Source organism: Anser brachyrhynchus (assembly GCF_964034855.1).
Source record: "Anser brachyrhynchus genome assembly, chromosome: 1".
NCBI classification, from domain to species: domain Eukaryota; kingdom Metazoa; phylum Chordata; class Aves; order Anseriformes; family Anatidae; genus Anser; species Anser brachyrhynchus.
The window spans coordinates 96,687,152-96,707,604 of NC_137694.1; the positions used below are offsets into that span (position 1 = coordinate 96,687,152).

The 20,453-nt window shown below is 41.8% G+C and overlaps 1 protein-coding gene across 7 annotated transcripts in view; it reads right to left on the reverse strand.

Moving 5' to 3' along the window:
• The window catches only part of NME7 (NME/NM23 family member 7), a 96,878-nt gene that overhangs the window by 22,369 nt on the left and 54,056 nt on the right, over positions 1-20,453 (reverse strand). For all 7 annotated transcript variants that reach the window (XM_080566317.1, XM_080566320.1, XM_080566314.1 and 4 more), the window contains one exon: positions 18,851-18,952. In XM_080566317.1, coding sequence (XP_080422443.1) covers positions 18,851-18,952 — 102 coding nt within the window. The remainder of the gene's footprint in view (positions 1-18,850; positions 18,953-20,453) is intronic.

Below are 20,453 nucleotides of genomic sequence, written 5' to 3' on the forward strand. Positions count from 1 at the left end.
CTTCCTCAGTGGGAAAAAAACAAACTCTTTGGTGCCTTCATCACCAAAAACACAGAGCAACTTCTACAGCTTAGAACTGTGTTCCACTAAAACATGAACTAGAATAGGAACCTTGCATTTTTTTGCCAGTTATTTTGAGTGAAACAGAATAAAAATAAGAGAGTTCATGATCTATCCCTCTCCTACCCATAGTGTGCTACCAGCACTAGTTCATTCTTTTAGGTTTGCTTAAAGACCAGCAGCATTTAGAGAACTTCTTGGGTTGTAAGAAACTCTGCACAGTCACCTCAAAGCCACAGCAAAACATCTTGTTTTCCTTCTCCACCTGAGTCCTGACTGAGCATCTGCTCCTTGCTCTTCTCAGCATCCCCATTCACCACCCCTTCTGAAAGCTTTATGTTGACTTGGTCTCCCACCCTGTGCTCAGGAAGCTTCTTCCTTCTTTGGCTCTCCATGCTCAGCTGCTGTCATAAAAGAGATGGTCCCTCCTTGTGAGGGTGCTAAATGATTTAGAAGGCAGTAGCCAGACCCAGGCAAACAAAGCAAGTACTTTCTCCTTTGACAGACCAGCTACACCCTTTTCAGGAGAACAGAACCCATGTTAACTGGGAACAAACAAGGAAAGTTCCAGCACGTTCCGTGGAATTTGTCTGGCCAAACCTTAGCCATCTGAAAGCTGATGGCACCTGAGTTTCCTCTGAAATGAGTGGAGAGTGATAAGCTCTTTCAGAAGAAGATTCCTTTGCAGCACAACAGCTATGTAAGGCAGGTAGGATAAGTGCCTCTCTTTTCTCTTCCCATCATCACAGCTCCTCGGTTGACTTTTATTTTCGGGAATTTTAGCACCAGTGACACACTGCTGGTTGCAGCAGGGAGCCCTACAGAACAGTCATTCTGACAGAAGCCATCAGCAAGAAGTAAAATGATAAAAGCAGCACAGACTCTGTTATGCAGAACACAATACTAGACAAGAGTCTCCTGTAATGCTTATTCAAGCTAAAGAAACACCTGAATGCTACTGTTACAGTGGGAACAACTTTGCTTGATCAGCCTGATACATCCTTCACAGAAGATCCTCCCATCTAAAGACAAAGGCTAAACTCAAAATCAAATCTGTGGTCACAGATGATCTTTTGCACACAATATATCACAAGGGCTCGCTTGCCTCACTTTGCTTTGCATGCTTTCTCTGCTAGTCCATACTTCTCTCAAAATCTAAGCAACGAAATTTTATATGGATGCTTCCCCTGCAACTACCTCAGTGCTGACCTGGTTTATGTTCCTGTTTCATGCAGTGAGCCACCTTACACTCAACATCGACTGCAGCAGAAGAACATGACATCTGAGGCCTATTTAATTCACCAAATGCAGTCCTAAGCCTTCTGTCTCTATCACTGAGAGAAAAACCTACGTAAGATGGAGCTGTCATTGCTGTACAGTCTTTAACTGGGTAAGAAACCATTCTGCCCTGAAAGCTGGGGCCCTTCTGTTGACAAGTATTTCAGAAGAATTCTAAATACAAAACCAGGTCAATGTTAAAGAGAATGCAATAGGTTTCCTTCGGCTTTCATTTTACAAAGAAATCCAGAACAGAAGTCTCTTGTTGACAGAGTGACACATTTTCTTTTCTCTGTGTCCACATCAGCTGCAGCAGCGTCATGTACATATATGGACTTAATATCGAAGGCCTTATGCACACTTCCAAGGGAGTCAATGTTATCAGAAAGTCTTTTGTACGTTCTGCATACAAAAAAAAGTCACACCAAAACAATCCCCTCCAAACATACACACACACACCCCTCACCTTTTAATCGTTAGTACAAAATGAAGTGATATACAGATCCCCAAGAATCTGGGAAGGTTTCACTGATTATACTAAATTTCTCTACAAAATTTAGCATGATCTTGCATCCCCTGAGCACTGCACATTCGACCTAGATATTTAAGTTATCTTCTCCTGATTGATGATAAAATATTTATGCCCTCAATCACTGGCTGTTCTGACAAGTTTCTTTTAGCTTTAACTGAGCCAAGTCTGTGTGCCTACAGTTACGTACTTGAAATACTGTGGCTGTAAAGGTTTGTTCAGCAAATTAAATCATCTGATCCAGGCAACAGCAACCAAATTTTCAATTGCAAAGCTGTAGAAAGTGCGTCAGAGACTCATCTCCTTCTGAAATCAAATAGTTTTGCAACAGAAGCAGCAAGTAATCAAACCATAGTTTATTGTGTTACAAAAGCCCGCTCTAGCTTGAGCAAAAAAAATAAATAAATTATCTGCTTTTCTGTTTACTTTAAAGTCAGCCTACCCCTGAACTACCAGTCTGAAGCCCTGTATCTTCTGGAATTTTTGCTAACGGATGCTCCAGTGTTGGCAGGCTTTCCTGAAGCTCACAAGTCTGTAGAAGTTGTTATACTGTCTGCTTCTCACCCTCCATCCCCTGAGGCACTTTCATCCTCTCCGCTTCACTCCCACACATTCCCTACCAAGCCTTCTCACTGGCGGCCCAAAGGTGCTGCACCAACTCTCCACAGACTTTTCTGTGGGCAGCAAACGTGGCACATTTGCCAGCCTGAGATAGCTTTTTTAAAGGTCTTGGCACTTCTTGTTGTTGCTTGAGCAATTCTAATGATAACCTCCCTGCTAAGAAATTTATTTACTGTTGTATTCGTGTGCATATCTGACACAGTCAATGGGCTGAATTTAGATAAGAGTAAGCAGGCATATTTCAGAGCTACACGTAAACTATATTTGATGGTGAAGTTTTGAGGATAACTGACATACCAAATGTAAGTTGGTCACAAAATAAGAGTAAACACAAAATATCTAGCTATCTTAGTGTATTACCTGGGTGGAATAACAGATATTTACTTTACTTGACAGGATGGAAAAAGCAAGCATTTAACAACAACCAAAACCAACTAACCCCACAGGACATCAGAAAATACAGTATAACTGAATTTGATTATTAGTTGCTTTACTTTAAGCTTTAAGGGTGAAATAATGGCCCTACTGATGCTTTTCCACTGCCTTCAATGCATCCAGAATTTTATCCATTTATTAATTCACGTGTAAAATAAGGATTAAAAATTACTAAGCTGCAGGGGATATTTTGGGATTTCATTAATTCATGTTAGCAAAATATATGGAGAGTCTCCAGTGAAAGCCACTATGAAGTTGCAAGACATTATTTTTAGTCTGCAGATATTTTGGCTGAGTTCTCCCTTCTAAGAACAAGATAATTATAAATTATCTTTTCCTCAGAAATCTTAGAGGCAGAATTTTACATTTGCAAAAGCTGTCCGGATATATGAACTTCACACTTTGCAAATCAGAGAAAATGGCTTCTAAAATTCTACCAAGGTTTCTCTAGCTGAACCAACTTGGGCCATCCACTTCAACAGAACATGCAGAGAGATCGAAAGGCAAAACCCACAAGTCTGCTGCAAAACCCAGCGATCCTTCTCACTCCAAGAGAATGCTTTCCCTTCAGCTCTGTGCCCTGAAGCCTCTCCTGTTCAACATCAAGCTTTTGCTTGGAGGCAGTAGTGCTGCCACCTCTTCCCACACAGTAGTAAACAGCTCTGTTCTGAGGGAAGGAATTGGTCAGTATTTGTGTTATAACTGTTTCTAAAAGCCCCTCCTGTGTTCAGGACCAGTTGTACTAGTCAGTGTTCCTATGCCAAGGGATGGTTTCTGGCCTGAAAACCTTACCGTACGAACAGACACAAAGAAGACAAGAAAATAGGAGCAAAATGGACCCCATTTTTCAGCATGGGAAAGCAAGAAAGGGAGACATTGATTTCCCAGGAACACAAAGAAAAATGAATGTCACAAGCTCATAAACTCAATGTCTAGCTCTTAGCTCAGATCTCCTGAATCCCGGGCCAGTTACTCAACTATTCTCTCTCCCTGATTTAATGCTGCTTCAATTCCAGTGTAGTGCTCTGATGATAAGTCACAGCCTGCAAAACCCAGGCCACGCGAGGTCACTGAGGGGAACTGGAGAGCTGCCATGGGAACACAGAATAGTTCAGTTGGAAAGGACCTACACAGACCAACTCCAACCGCCTGACCACTTCAGGGCTAACCAAAAGTTAAAGCATGTTATTGAGGGCATTATCCAAATGCCTCTTGAATGCTGACAACCATAGGGCATCAACCACCTCACTGTGAAGCCTGTTCCAGTGTTTGACCACCCTCGTGATAAAGACATTTTTCCTAACATCTAGTCTCACCAGTTGGCAGCTTTGTGCCATTCCCATGAATCCTGTCATTGGTGACCAGGGGCAAAGGCCGGCACCTCCTCTGCGCTTCCCCTCCTCAGGGAGTTGCACAGGGCCATGGGGTCACCTCTCAGCCTCCTTTTCTCCGGACTGAGCAACCCAGGTGTGCTCAGCCTCTCCTCACAGGACATGCACCCAGCCCTTTCACCAGCTTTGTTCCCCTCCTCTGCATGCATTCAAGCACCTTAACATCCTTTTTATATTGTGAGCCCAGAACTACACACAAGATTCAAGGTGAGGCCACACCAACATTAAATACAGCAGGAGAATCACCTCTTTTGACCAGCTGGCTATGTTGTGGTTAAGGCACCTGAAAATGCGTTTTCCCCTCCCTGTGGGCCAGGGCCCACAGCTGGCTCCCGTTGAGCCTGCTGCCAGGCAGCACCCCCAGGTCCCTCTCTGCACAGCCGCTCTTCTGCCACTCGTCCCCCCCGCCTGTACCTGTGTTCGGCATTACTCTGTCCCAGGGGCAGAACCCGCTATTTTCCTTGGTTGAACTTCATTTTCCTTGGTTGAACTTCACGCTACTGCTGATCATCCAGTGCTCCAATCTATCCCTTCGCAAGGCCTCTCATCCCTCCAGAGAATCAACAGCTCCTCCAAGTTTATTATCATCATCGGACCTGCTAAGGATGCACTCCGCTCCTGCATCCAGATCGTTGATAAAAACATTGAACTGAACCAGGCCTAGAATTGAGCCCTGGGGAACAAGACTAGTGACTGTTCACCAGCCAGATGTAGCCCCATTCACTGCGACCCTTTCAGCCTTACTGTTGAGCCAGTTCATCACCTAGCATAGCACGTACCTGTTCATCTCACAGTTGGACAGTTTGTCCAGAAGGATGCTGAGAGGGACAGTATCAGAAACCTTACTAAAATCCAGAATGATTACATCACAACCACTGCATTCCCTTAATCTGCTAAGCAGGTCACGTTGTCATAGAAGGAGATCAAGTTACTAAGGCAGGACTTTCCCTTCATGAACCCATGTTGACTGTGCCTGATAACAGCGTTGTTCTTTAAATGCCTTTCAATAGCAGCCAGGACAATCTTCTCTGTAACTTTTCCAGGGACTGAGGTTAAACTAACAGGTCTGTAATTCCCTGGGTCTTCTCTCATGCCCTTCTTGTACACTGGCTAGTTTCCAGTCAGCAGGAACTTCCCCAGACTTCCTAGACCTTTGGGAAACTGTTGAGAGGGGTCCAGCTGTAATATCCAGTAACTCCTTCAGTACTCTGGAATAAATCCTGTCAGGCCCCACGTACTTACAAACATTCAACTGTCACAACTGGTCCCTTACAATTTCAGAGGCCGCAAACAGAAAGCAACTGCTCCCCAGTCAGGATCCTCCATCTCAGAGGACTGGGCAGCTCAAGATCTATCATTAATATTAAAAACCGAGGCAAAAAAGGATGTTCCCTCATCGCTACTTCTTAGGTGACCACCTTCATCAAGTATCAGTCTAGTGTTTTCTTTAGCCTTCCTCTTGCTGTTGACATACTCGAAAAGACTTTTTTGTTGTCTGACACCACACTGGCCAGAGTCAACTCAAGTTAAGCTTTGGCTTTTTGTTTTCTCCCTACAAATGTGAACTGCAGCTCTGTACTCTCCCTGTGAAGCCTGACCTTGCTTCCAGAGGTCATATATTTTCTTTTTCTGCCCTAGCTCCATGAGGAGTTCCATCTTTAGCCAGGCCAGTCTTCTGCCCTGCTTGCTTGACTTGTGGCACAGTGGGATTGCCTGCTTCCGGGCTTTTAAAAGTTGTTCTTAAAAAGTGAGCAGCTCTTATAGCTGCCCTAAACCCTTAAAGCAGATTCCCAGGGGACACTGTTAAATAGCTCCCTGAGTAGTTTAAAATTTGCTCTCTTAATATCCAGGGTGGCAACTCTGCTGTCCTTTTCTCTCATTACACCAAAATTTTTTAACTCAACTTATTTATGATCACCACGGCCAAGACAGCCACCTACTGACACATCTCCCATGAGTCTTTCTTTATTCTCAGACAACAGATCTAGGAGGGCACCTTTCCTAGTTTGCTAACTACTTATGACAAGAAATTATCTTCAACGTACTTTAGGAATTTCCCGGACTTGTCACAGTAGTATGATATCCTAAGTTTTTCTGGGAAACTGACATATCCCACAAGGATTAGGGTTACTGATCCAGAGATTTCTCACAATTGCCTATTGAGTAACTCCTCAGTGCTATCATCCTGGCTTGATGACCAGTAGTAGACATCTGCTTTGCGATCCATCCCCTTAATTCTCACCCAGAGGTTCTCTACCACGCCATCCCTAATGGCAAGGGCTGTACAGCGTAATCTCTCCCTTACATACAGAGCAACATCTCCACTTTGCCTGCCCTGCCTATCCCTCCTGAACAGCCAGTAGCCCTCCAGCACTCCAGTGGGACTCATGGGACTCATTCCACCCGGTCTCACTAATACCAATGATATCAGAGCTTTGGGAAAGAACCCAAGTTTTCAGTTCGTCCCATTTATTCTTCATACTGCGTGTATTAGTAAACAAGCATTTCAGATGTGCTCCTGAACCCTCAGCGCTCCCTGGAGTTGCATAGATCCTCCCGTTTGCCTTGCCACCCTCAAATGGTGCCATACCACCCCTTGGCTTAACTTCCGTGTTCCTAATGATATCTCCTTCCTCCGTCAATCCTAGTTTAAAATCCTCTCAATCAGTACTGCCAGGTTACAAGCCAAGAAACACGTCCCCCACCAAGACAAGTGGATCCCGTCAGGCCCCAGAAGACCTTGTGTTTCAAAGACTCAATTATAAAACCTCAAATTCTGGCAGAGGCACCAGTCTCAGAGCTAGGCATTGATGTCCTGGGCTCATGTTTCTTTCCATGTCACTCACATTACTGGAAGGATCAAAGAAAACACTACCTGTGCTTCTGAATCCTTTAGCCATCTTCCCAGTTGCCCTGAAATCTCTTTTGATTGACCACAGAACTCTTGTTGCAACACTATTGGTACCCACATGAAAGAGAAGGAGTGGGCAACAACCTAAAGGCTGTACTAAGCTTGTCAGCTTATTGGTAGCATTCCTGATCCAGACCCTGCGGAGACTTCTCTAAAAACAGGGTCTGACCTGCAGATGGGAACCTCTATTCCCTTCAGCAGGGAGTCACCTACAGCTGTAATTCACTGTTGTTTCTTCATAGCAAAGGTCTTGATGCTGCACTTGCTACGAGTGGTTGCTTGATCCGACCTTCGTGGGAGAATTTGCACAAATTCTTCTTCTTCCATCTTTTCACATCCCTTGTCTACCACTATCCAGAGCCTCATGGCTATCCTGTAAACGTGAAGAACTGCTGCTCACCCATCTTCCACCCCAAACTTGTTCTGTATCATTGACCAGCAGAAAGGGTGCAGAGAAAGGGAAAACTCCTCAGCAGGAGTATTCAAGAGAAGTCTCATGTGCATGAAGGATGCAGTGCATCATACTGTAAACGAAAGAAGCTGCTAAAAATTCTGATCAGGTGGCCCTGCAGTAGAACAGAAAGCGTCAGCCTAAACCAAGCACACCAGCAAGCAGCACCATAAATTATTTGGATCCTCAGCATTTGAATTACTCATTTTAAATCCAGTTTTCTTAAACACCTTTGTTTAGTTAATAGCATCTAGAAAAAGTAAGACCAGTGCTAAAGACTGAAAACTCTTACCACAGCTGTTTTCAAGGTCATCAACAATTGCAGAGAGCAGGATTTAAAAAACAGTAATGAAAATGAAATAACTAAACAGGCATCATCACAACAAAAGCAAAACCAGATTACTTCTTTCTCTTACAGAACGGAAGTCTGAGGCCACGGCTTTGCTTTTGCCCACTTTCAAGCCTTCAATAATGTAGCTCAAGCAGAAAGGAAGTTCAGATATGCTCTGACCATAGCATGTACTTCTTGCATTACTATGATGGCATGTAAAGCACCTAGGGAATTTCAGTCCATGCACACACTGTTGCAATGTATAGTGGCACAGAAACTACCTATGCCACTTAGAAAGCCAACTGTTCCCTTTTAGGGGGAACCCATTTGAGAAACTGATAGATCTCCTTCTAGCAGTGATAAGTTACCCACAGATCAATCTCTTTTGTGTAATCAAAGACCAATTTATCACCAAGAGTACATAAAATATACTATGATCTGCAGCTTCTTTACTGTTTGGTTATGATTAGCACTACCACCCATTTATTAACCAAGCACAGGTTGAATAAGCAGTCCTCTGGGATAAGAGTTTCATAAGTCTGATCATCCTCTCCACCTGTTTATCCCAAGGGATCTTAAAAAAGAAAAAACAAGAAAAGTCATGTACATCCAAGAATTGCTTACTGATAAGCTGCCAACTGAAACACATGAAATCTTTTAGGACAGCTGCAGTCAACTTCAGGATACACAAGCTCACCCCATCATCATGGGTATATGGAAAAGTAAGTGCACTACTGCCCTTTCCCTGTGTTTTTATAACTTCCTGTATTGTACATTATTAACAAGCACCTCCGTGCACTGACTCTTTCTAACAGCCTTGTACAGAGCTCTGGAAAAAAACCCTTGCAGGCTGGCAAAGTGCCAGCTTGGCATATTATTTTCTTACGTTGTTTTTTACTGGAGATATAATTCATGTTACTTCACAAATTGAAGTATACATAACAGCACTACCAAACTGTGCTCCAGCCTTTAGTTATGAAGAATCTGAGTGAAGGACAAGCCTATCTACAGTCAACAAAAGCCTGAATCAGGCATGGAGGCAAATGCTTTTAATCTATTCAAATCAAAGAATTTGCAAAAACACAAGGTCACTGTGACCAGGATGTATATCTGTTCTTTACTAAGAAACTGGAGAAGGAAAAAAGAGTTTAGTACAGTAACAGTACCATTTTCTTTCCCAGACAGAGTGACGTCAGCATTTCCCATATCTTCTGAAAACACTGCTCCCTTTTTCCAAGAAAGGACTGAGGTCATATGGAATTTTATTTTTTGCTTAAATGCCTCTTTTCAGGGATTAACTTTCATATATTCAAAAACATTACTGTTCGATGTAAAAGAGTGATTTGCTGCCTGCTGTAATCAAATAGAATACAAGGGAAACAAAGAAACCAACAGCTTAGACTGAAACTAACCCAGATCCAAGCGTGTTCTCAAGAAGTCTCTTAACTTGTGCTTTTATGGACTGAGTATTTCAATGAATCTGTTCTCAGAAACCTCAGCAGATAAGAGAGGGAAGGGAAGGGAAGGGAAGGGAAGGGAAGGGAAGGGAAGGGAAGGGAAGGGAAGGGAAGGGAAGGGAAGGGAAGGGAAGGGAAGGGAAGGGAAGGGAAGGGAAGGGAAGGGAAGGGAAGGGAAGGGAAGGGAAGGGAAGGGAAGGGAAGGGAAGGGAAGGGAAGGGAAGGGAAGGGAAGGGAAGGGAAGGGAAGGGAAGGGAAGGGAAGGGAAGGGAAGGGAAGGGAAGGGAAGGGAAGGGAAGGGAAGGGAAGGGAAGGGAAGGGAAGGGAAGGGAAGGGAAGGGAAGGGAAGGGAAGGGAAGGGAAGGGAAGGGAAGGGAAGGGAAGGGAAGGGAAGGGAAGGGAAGGGAAGGGAAGGGAAGGGAAGGGAAGGGAAGGGAAGGGAAGGGAAGGGAAGGGAAGGGAAGGGAAGGGAAGGGAAGGGAAGGGAAGGGAAGGGAAGGGAAGGGAAGGGAAGGGAAGGGAAGGGAAGGGAAGGGAAGGGAAGGGAAGGGAAGGGAAGGGAAGGGAAGGGAAGGGAAGGGAAGGGAAGGGAAGGGAAGGGAAGGGAAGGGAAGGGAAGGGAAGGGAAGGGAAGGGAAGGGAAGGGAAGGGAAGGGAAGGGAAGGGAAGGGAAGGGAAGGGAAGGGAAGGGAAGGGAAGGGAAGGGAAGGGAAGGGAAGGGAAGGGAAGGGAAGGGAAGGGAAGGGAAGGGAAGGGAAGGGAAGGGAAGGGAAGGGAAGGGAAGGGAAGGGAAGGGAAGGGAAGGGAAGGGAAGGGAAGGGAAGGGAAGGGAAGGGAAGGGAAGGGAAGGGAAGGGAAGGGATCACCAAGGAAGGTGGACCTCTTGTGACTGCAGGAAGAGACTATAGCCTGGGAATTCTGATGACCACCTCTGTGTCTTATTGGCAAAGACTGTTTTTTCACAAGGGGGAAGAATATATTTCTTTTTAGAAAAAGAAGTGTTAAAAGCCTACCACAAGCAAAGTAAGACACGCTTTAACCCAGTGTAGCTGGGAGAAACAAGCCCTGGAGAGAACCCTGTAGGTTGCCTTTGATCAGCCTACCAGTGGTAAAAGTACATCATGTATTTGTCTATATCAGGCTGGTGTCACGTGGTAGTCACCTGGTAGTCAAAAGCCTACCTCTTTTTCTACAGTAGTGAGAAACAAAACCTCTCTCCTTAATCCAGCTAAGATATGCAAGAAGAGAAACAATAAACATACAGTATTTTGAAAGGTATTAGCTAGCATTATTTAAATAAACAAAACAAAACAACAAAAAAACAGCAAATCATGAAAGAAGCTAGGCAAGACGAGCATTTAAAAATTTAAATAAAATGTGATCCATCTATATTATATACTAAATCTGTAACACCACTCTCTAGAACATTGCATATACTGAAAGCTCGATGCGAACCTAAACAGAAAGATAAAGCACAAACAGGGTACGGAAACATTAATTTTGTAAAATAAGATTTGCAGATGGAGAGTTACAATCAAAACTCCTCATGATTAAAAAAATCCACCTCCTAAAGGCTGAGTAGACAAATTTATATAACTCACAGCATTTATAAAAATCCTGTATTCACCAAAGAAGCCTAAAAAATCACATTTTTAATAACACCCACCTACTACTTTGAGATGCACTGTCTGAGTGTAAAGGGAGCCTTTACGATCCCTGAGACATCCTTAAAGATTTCTTTCACACCTACCTATAGATACAGTTAAATCTTTGTGATTTCAGATTAGCCTGAATGTCTTCACATTTATCTGTGAAGCACCTGCAGAGCTGAAAGGAACAAAGCTCTTAACCAATAAATTAAATTTTCTTAGTAAATATTCTAAATGTGGCTTAATTCTTTATAAAAATGCCTAGCCTTAAAATGCTTCATAGGGAAAAGTTTATAAACCTAGCTTCAGGATACTTTGGCATGTTACGCATACCGGGGCTAGGTAGGAGGTCTCTATGGCTGCAAGTCAATGAGGATCAGCAACCAGTGCTGCTAATGCCTTGTGGTACAACCCTGTTTTCCTTCAGTCTCTGGGCTCATGTTCAGCTTCCCTCCTCTTGCTAAAATAAGGCAAGCTATTTATTCCAGCCTGGGACCAGGCATGAGGAGCCCTGTTCAAAGCTGGAGACAACCTGACATAAGGAAAGGATGGGAATGCAGATGGGAACCCTGAGGCTTCTTAAGTTGATGCTGCTTTCCAGGAGGACACACGGAACCATTGACAAAACGTTGGTAACTTATTGAAGATGTCCAGAAACTGCAGTTAAGAAGGGGTCTTTGTCATCAGGCGACATTAAAATCTCATACTGATAGATAGCAAAGGAAACTATGTAAAAAGAACCTACATAGGCTAGATGGGCTTTGTTTGCAACTGAGGGGAAAAAAAATAAAGCAGCAACCACAAAACAAGATGCAAATGTATTCTAGTTGCAGTCTTCCAGAAGTCCTCAGAATCTTCCCTCCAGATAATGAAACCAGCAGACTCCCTCAGCGTCATGCCTCTGTGATGGTAGTGGGCTTGATATCAGACCACGCAATACTTCTTATTATCTATTTTACCAAATGATTGCAATTTGTGACCACTGAATCTAAGTACAGTGACCTCCCATCTAGAATTTATTTAGGCAGAAAATGTCACACTGTTGACGCTGTCAAGTCTGGTAGCTCTGGAGCCTCAGACAAGGAGTGGCAGATAGAAGTTTTGTTCAAACCGTAACCTTGCCAACATGCCTCAGTCACATTGGATGGAAGTCAGAGCTCAGTCTGGAGGGCTCTGTCAGTATTCAATATCCTGATGGTGATCGCCAATCACCACTAAAAACAGCAGTTTTCAACATGCATGCATCAAGAATCAACATGAGCCTACAAACTCCATTTCCACATGACACCGAACAGCTATCATATGACAGCAACCTCTGGGCAGTAACAAGCCACATTTAAAGCAGTATCTGCAAGCAAAAGGCTCCTCCACCACTAGTCTTCTGATTTTCGTTCTGATCTCCCCACAAAGGCCTATTTCAGTGAGCCTGAAGTCCCTCTACCTATCAGAGGACTTCCTGTCACCTGCAAAAAGTGACTTTGAGAAGTCAGTACATAAGAAGCAGAGCCCAGCCACCTCAAAACTATAACCAGATTCTGCATCCCTGCCACTACAAAGCACACACACACACGATAAAACCATACATTCGGGGGGGAGGGCGCCAGGGTGCTGGCAGACCTTTGCAATACCCACCTAGAAGCAAGAGGAATACATCAGGAAAAGTTACTCTGAACACTGCCTTCATGCCTGAAAAATATTTTTTTGGGGATTCTTAATTCTCAGCTGCTCACAGGGCTACATCCAGCTTTGAAGGGAAGAACAAACATGACATTTACATATCAGCCTGGTTTCTGGTACAGCCAGGGTAGACTCTATCCCTTTTAAACCAGGGAAAGCAAACCACTGCCACAGGCCTGGGGTTTGGCATCCACAGAGATATGGGCCTGACCGACAAGTTGCAACACTTTTGGAGGTAAATTTCACACCATACACCAATACATCTGGCTTAGTCTAAAGCAGTGGTGGCAGCTCATGGTTATAGTCACATTACAGCTCATTAATGGATCATCAGTGCGCAGCAGTCTTAACACTTCCTTTCTTCTAGATAGCGTCTTAACAAGCCCCCAACACACAGAGGGGTGACACAGAATAAAGGACAAGTCGTGAGCTCACTGAGACTTTGGGCTTTATGAACCAGCAGTGTCAGCTCAGCAAAAGCACCAGAGGGAAAAATCTCCCTCTACAGACTCTCTCTCAGTCAAAAATTATCATGTCCACCAACTAACAGGCCTCAGCCCAGTCTATGTCACATTTTCATTAGACCTGCAAAAGCTGACGTGGAGAATAAAAACTGAAAGGACAGAGTCAGATGACTGACCCTGAATAACATCTCAGCAATTCAATCATGTCTTTCCCATTGCAGGCTTAGACAGCAGGGTATCGTAACTGGTATCGATCTGTTTGCTACTCTAGCTGATAATGGTCTGGCATTGAATGAAAATTTTTATTATTATTACATGACTCAGGCTATCTGAGCAGGTAATTGATGATATGAAAGTCTTCATCAGAGATTAGGTTAATAAATCTTACTTCTCTTGAAAGGCATTATGCACTTCACTGTCAACACTCTGATCAAGATTCACCAGGCTACCGGGAGAATCAGAACCCACACTGAAACAGCTATAAAGGTATTACCAGAAAAGGCATACTTGACATCTCAAAAATAGTCTTTGTATTTCATTACATTTTCCTCTGAACTAGTTTTTATGTGATGTGATATAAAAATGTTGTGGTCCTAATAATTGGTTGAACATGAACATTTTTTGGCCTACATAAGTAGATCTTTTTCAGTGCTAGACATTCACAGGAGGGCTATGCAAAATGAAAATCTTACAGCAACAGTGCTGTTTGGCTCATACTGTTATCCTATTTAACTGATGTGATAACTGAGGCAGAAACATATTGAACCTTTTGTCCAAGGTCACACAGTGAGGTCAGGAATGGAGCTAAAGCAGACTTCAGCTCTTTCGGTTCACTGCTTTGTTTTAAACCATCTAATCTCCCTTTCAGCTTTTGTCACTGATGCAAAAGTACAGAAGACTATTAATGCACTATTACACTTAAAATTGCAAATCCCCAACATAAAAAGAATGCAGGTTAGGTTCCAATGCAAGTATATGAAAATCCTTTTTCAGCCCACTGCATGCAGAAATATTGCACCACATCCCATCACTTTAATATTTCACAGCAGAAGGTACTTGAGTCACTTTTAGTGTACTGACAGTCCTAACTAAAAGCTCTTAAGATTACTGAAAATTATGCAATCAGCCAGGAGCATGTAGCTTATGCATACTCCTTGAATCACATGTTATAACCCCCCTTTTCATTGTGTATGAGGAAAGTTAAAAAAAAAAAAAAAGAAAAAGAAAAAGGTAAGAACAAAAAATAAAAGCAGTATTTCCATTTCTACTGTATTTTACAAATGTTTTATGAATATTAAGTAATCTCCTCAACAATTCCATGATAATATGCTATCAGCAGCTATTTCAACATAAAATAAAGAAGATGTGACATAGAAGTTGTAGCTTCAGATCTAGGTATTAATAAAAGGCCTCTATGTGCTCCAGAGGCCAAAAATACACAAACACCAATCAGTTGAAACATTCATTAGTGCCATCAAACTCAAGCAGGGACAGAATTCCCTGGCCACTGTCCCCCTGTGACGAGGTTGAGGTTTTCTGCACTAGCTTGTGCTTCCTGATCCCTGTGAAATAACAGACACCCATGCCCTTTTACTCTTCCCAGCAGCCCTCCACATTTTCTTCTCTATTCTCAATTCACTGTAAAATAGTTTTGTTTTCCTTTTCCTACTGTATTTAAACAAAAGAGCACTCTTGATAAGGCACACTGTGCTGCATTTACCCGTACTCCTCCAAGCACTATCATTTCTCAAGAAGCTTCTTTTCTGTTTAACTTTGGTTGCAGTTAGCAACTCTTTTATTTCTCAGTGATAGCATGCAGTGAAAGTTCAAAAGTCTTGTGTGCTCTATTAATCTGATTTAATTAACTTTTCAACTCCTCTTCCTAGCTTTCTAGAGTAGTTACCTCTTTGCCATAGGTGTATTTTTTTCTTTTAACTTGAGAACCACACCAGCAGAAACAGAGTGAGATAAAAGCAACCAACATAAAAAAAAAACAAACATAGTTTAATAATCTGCATAGCAAGATTTGATAGTATATTTTGAAAAGGGGCTTGATTGATTCAGACACCATGGAAAATCTGTGGAACTCAAAGCCATTTCAGAAATCCCATTTCCACTTGAAATTCAACTATCTAAATAAAAGTGCTCAGCTGCTCATAGGACATTGATACGTCATACCTCCTAGCTTTGGGGGCTTTCCCTCCTTGAAAAGCTAGAGTCTGGCATGGAATTCAGAGACCTTTTTTTTTGTTTAAACAGTACATATTAACATCATAAAGAAACAGCATTTTCAAGATAGGGATCAGAATAGCCTACTGGCCTTTATAGGGTTGCTCCAACAACATACAAGTTATGAATACTTGTTTATTACAGTAGATGTGGAGTGAGCCTTCCATTTCTAAGCCCTACGCATCAGGTACAGAGTCCTTCCAGGACAGAGAAAACCAGGTGCAAAGAGAATTCAAGCTCAAGCTACACAAGCAGTCTGGGATCCGACTGTGAGGAACAGCTAAGCTAGAGGCCTGCAACCAGAAGAGAAGACAACAAGCACCACAGCTGATGTGAGAGTACAGGAAGGCCTCCGATGAGACCACCAAAACCAGAAAAAATCTGTCTGCACTCCAGAAGGTTAAGCCAAGTATAAAGACACTGACAGTTCACCAAAAGTGCAATGATCCAGCCAGCCACTCATCAGAAACGTGACAGCGTATGCTAATGCAAGAAGCAGCAAGATCTGCAGAAAAGCATTACTCCTAGCCCATCCGCTACCCAGCAGGGACACACACACCATGAGTGTGGAACCTGGGGCACTGATCCCTTCCATCAAGGCAGGGACAGTAATTTTGAGAGTGAGCACGTCTAGCACAGCTCCTTACAGACAAATATCTTTATCCCACTTTCCAGATTTCATAGACTGTTCATACACTACTACAAAAAAGCTCAAAACAGTTTTTTTTTGGTTAGCAGTCCTCCCCACTACCCCATGAGACATTTTAATAAAGTATTTATAAGCTGTTTTATAATGCAGGATATTTTTGGTAGAGAGCTTGACTGACCTGTGGTATTAACAAAATATTACCCAGTTAAAGAAAATAGCACAAAGCCCCCTTTCATTTTTAGCATTTTACGCTTGGTATAGATTGCTAAAATAAAATATAATGCTCAAAATGGAACATCTCTGATTCTTTTTTCAGCCTTAAATACCAGGGGCTTGGACATAGCCAGACCTACTTCTATTGACATCTTGCTTTGATTTGGGAAAATTTGTATCACCTTTCTTTGGAAGCCTTTTATTGAGGTGTTTCCCAACTATTTCCCTGGAAAACCAAGGACAGACTGAGAGGGCTGACTACTCCAACCCAGTTATAATACCTGAGTTGCCACAAAGTGCTTATTACATTTGCAGTGTATCTGAGATATAATTAACAGCACATGTGACTGAGAAGAGGTTCATTATATAAGTCAAATTCCAACACCTTTACTCACTTCTAATAGGACCTTGCTTTGAGAGCAATCACGGTGATTTCAATGGCACTACATGCCAAATAGGGCACTATGCAACAGGAGCCAAAGTGACCCAATCAGATACATTCTGTACTACAGGTACAAACTGGTCTTCACCTGCATTTATAAACAGCCTGTATACGCATCAGGATCCAGCATATATAAATCAAAAAAGTTACAGACAGATCCAGATCCCTCTATGCTAACACACTATTTGCATGATACGTATACTTACTTAACCACTAGAACATCAAGTTTGTGGTATCTTAACAGTCTGTATATAACCTTGCCACATAATGTAACTGCTGTTATGGTTCCTGCTACCTCTGTTTGAGACAGGTATTTTGACTACGGAATTCAGTCAGGAGCTTCTCTGACAATACAAGTTGAGAATGTCAAAAGTCCACGGAGATATCTTAGCCACCTCTTCCTCAAGGACAAGCTACACACACTATCCGAAGAGATACATAAATTTCAGGCAAAGACCACTCTTGAAAAGAGGTGTAGTCACTATATATGCACTTTAAGTGCCTGAGGAATCAATTAGCTTGGAATTCTTATAGAAAACAGTACAGAGAAATGTATAACAGCTGCCTGTCTTCCAAACATACATTAGCGCAACTGCTACGATGTCAGTGTCCAAAACTTATAGACATCTGCTTCCACTGGAAGCAGGAGGGTACTCATTCTTACTTCACAGGTCACACATTTAAACGTTAAGAGAGAAAGGCAAACAGCATAGGTAGGTCACTAGCAAAAAATGTGGGAAAAAGGAATTTAGTTCCCTCCTTTGCTGTTTTCCTATGCTACCCACAGAAGCCATCAGTCTATACACCCCTCAGTTCCTCAACTCGTTAACAACTCCTTCTGCCACACACGTTGTATGGCTATGATGGAACTTTTCATGGGATATAGCAAGTGAAAATAAATTCCCCTTGTATAGGTGCACTTGTCTTTAGTAACTTAAAGCAGCTGTCATGTTTGTGTATATATTCCAATTTTAACATATCAGGCATTAAACTAGAAGAAACATGAAAAAGATATAATAGGTGCAAATAAAGCAACTGTATCTTCGAAAGTTTTAAAGACCAGAAACCTTAAAACATGGAATTTGAAAAAAATCTGAAATGACCATAGCAGGCACATTACTACTGATACATCATTCTGCAGTTAAAACTAAGTGAGATAAAATATGTTACATGCTCTATTTGCAAGATGCTAACCCAACACAGGAACATTTGAAACACTTAATGCGACCAAACAGAAAAGGAAAAACAGGCTTGGACAATGCCTTCAACTCATTCTTTCTGTAATGAAAACTGCAGGTCTGAAGAGAAATACATCACAAACAACTTGCTCTGCCTTTCTAATCTAAACGTGTGTGGTTTTTTTTCCATGGAAACTGGTAAACCCACCCTGTCTGCAACTAAAACATCAAATCATATCATCCGATGTGACTTCATTGCCTCCATCTTTATATTTCGCTTCATGGTTTCTGTATGGCCTTCATTATTTAACAAAAAATGGCAAACCCTTTGAGACAGCATTTACGTTCGTCTCCAGATTGCTTACAGTATCATGCATATCCAATTACTTACCTCACCAAATGAAAAATAAAAGCTAGAAGCATTAGCATAGCAAACAGCTACAATAAGTTTTACATCATTTTTTGTTTGGTTCCTTCCAAAACCACTGAAACTGATTCTCCTTTTACGCTTCTGTCCTAGGACAATGCCACAGACTGCAGTGGCTAACATTTGGTTTACACTGGCATGCAAAAGCAATAACTATTTGTTCTAGGGCTCTGAAGCCTTGTGTTAGAATATTTAAGAATCTTTAACCAAGATTTTTGCCTAAATGGCTTTCTTTTCACATAAATATCATCATGGTAATTTATCATCTGGTTTAGGTAAGATCAGAGGATTTGCAAACTGATCCAGAATATATCATTTCACTTCCATAAGGTAATGCTCACATGCTTCGAGGAAATGCAGGAAGTACATGGCAGCCATACCATGCTGTGATATTTTAATTCACATAGGCAGTGCATCATTTTTTTTTAGTATTCTTTATCACTCAAGCAAGTACTTACAGGATCAGAAGGACCACAGAAGTCTCTGAACGTTTTTGGAGGTTCAGGCTGTATAATCTCCATTGCTATGCAAGGGCCTGAACACAACTCTGTAACCATTTCCTGGAAAAGAAAAAAGAAGGAAACAAATCTGAGCAAAATTGTTCCAAAGAACTGGTATTTTTGTAACGAATATCACACTGAATGCACATGCTTAATCTCACTACTCTGAAATCAATGGGAAAGAATTTTAGCTAAGTGCCTCTATCATCAGCTTGATCCTAGGAAATGTAGGTAGAAATATTCCTGTGATATTTTCTGTGATGTGAATAGAGAGCAGGCTAGTTTCATGTTTTACAAAAAAAGAATAAATATTTGACTTAAAAACATGGCCTCATCACCAATGGACACTTTTATAAAAACAACAGGCAAAGAGCAATATATTTGTTCCTGTTTAGAAGCAGTAAGTTGCCATAAAGTCATTACTCTGTATGATTTCTCTGAATTCTGTTACCTAAATATCTGTTACCTATGTACGACCTATTGATTAGAGGAGAAACTAAGAAAGCTGATTTTTTTTTTCATTTTAGCAACTGTTCAGCATTCTCTTTTCCCAGAGAACCGCTTTATATACAAAATGTCAAGCCTTAACCTCACCTACAAGGAGTAACCAGAAGAAATAGGAGTACATTTTCTGAAAAGGGTTTCAGGATGATATGTATCTTCTGTTTCTGCACTGAGTTATTTGAAAGTTATAAATAAAATTCAGATCAAAACAGACGGTTCTGAGTCACAGACATAAGAGGTCATGTTCTTTCTTCAATACCCTATTGCACATCTTCCTATTTGGCCTGCACTGACAGTATCTATTGCTGTTCCCATATGCGCCTTCTCTGGATCCCTTTACCATCATGATTAGCTTTCCCACGTTTTCCTGTTTCACAGATACCCTGAGTGCATGAAGATATCCCATTAATTTCAACTGAGTGCGTCAAGCACATATGGCTTGCAGGACAGAGCCCCAGATTCTTACTTTTCTTCAAATCTCATCTGAAACATAGCGTCTTTATTGACTTACCCTGTTTAAATGCCACTTTCCCTTCTGAGTAAGTCTCCAATCAAATTATATAAATTTGCAATTTATTTGGGGGTTGGAGTTTGTACAAAATTGCAGAAAATGGTCGAGATTTCCAATTTGGTTCAAAGTACAGACTTTTGCAGCACCAGAGGATTCTTTGGGTCTTGAAATACTGGTCCAATACCACCATGTTTGAGTTCTGCTACTTACCTCCAAGTCTCCCTGTCCAAACTGCCTTGGGTTCTTGGTTCAAAGGGTGTTAGCAGAGGAAACTTTATAAGCATTTCCTAATCTGATAGTTAACTTAGAGTTCATAAACTATCCAAAGAGGAATTTACAAACTCTGTTGAAGTAAGTTGGACTCAATGGTCATAAAGGAAAAAAAAAGTCACATTGTCACAGTAATATTAGTAATTGTTTGGAGCAATATTTGTAACTGCAGAGAAAACTTTTAATAATTTAACTATTTATAAATTAAAGATAACTTGCATAGTACATAGCATGAGAGTGAAACTAAACTTGCTATGATCTGCAAAATTAACGACA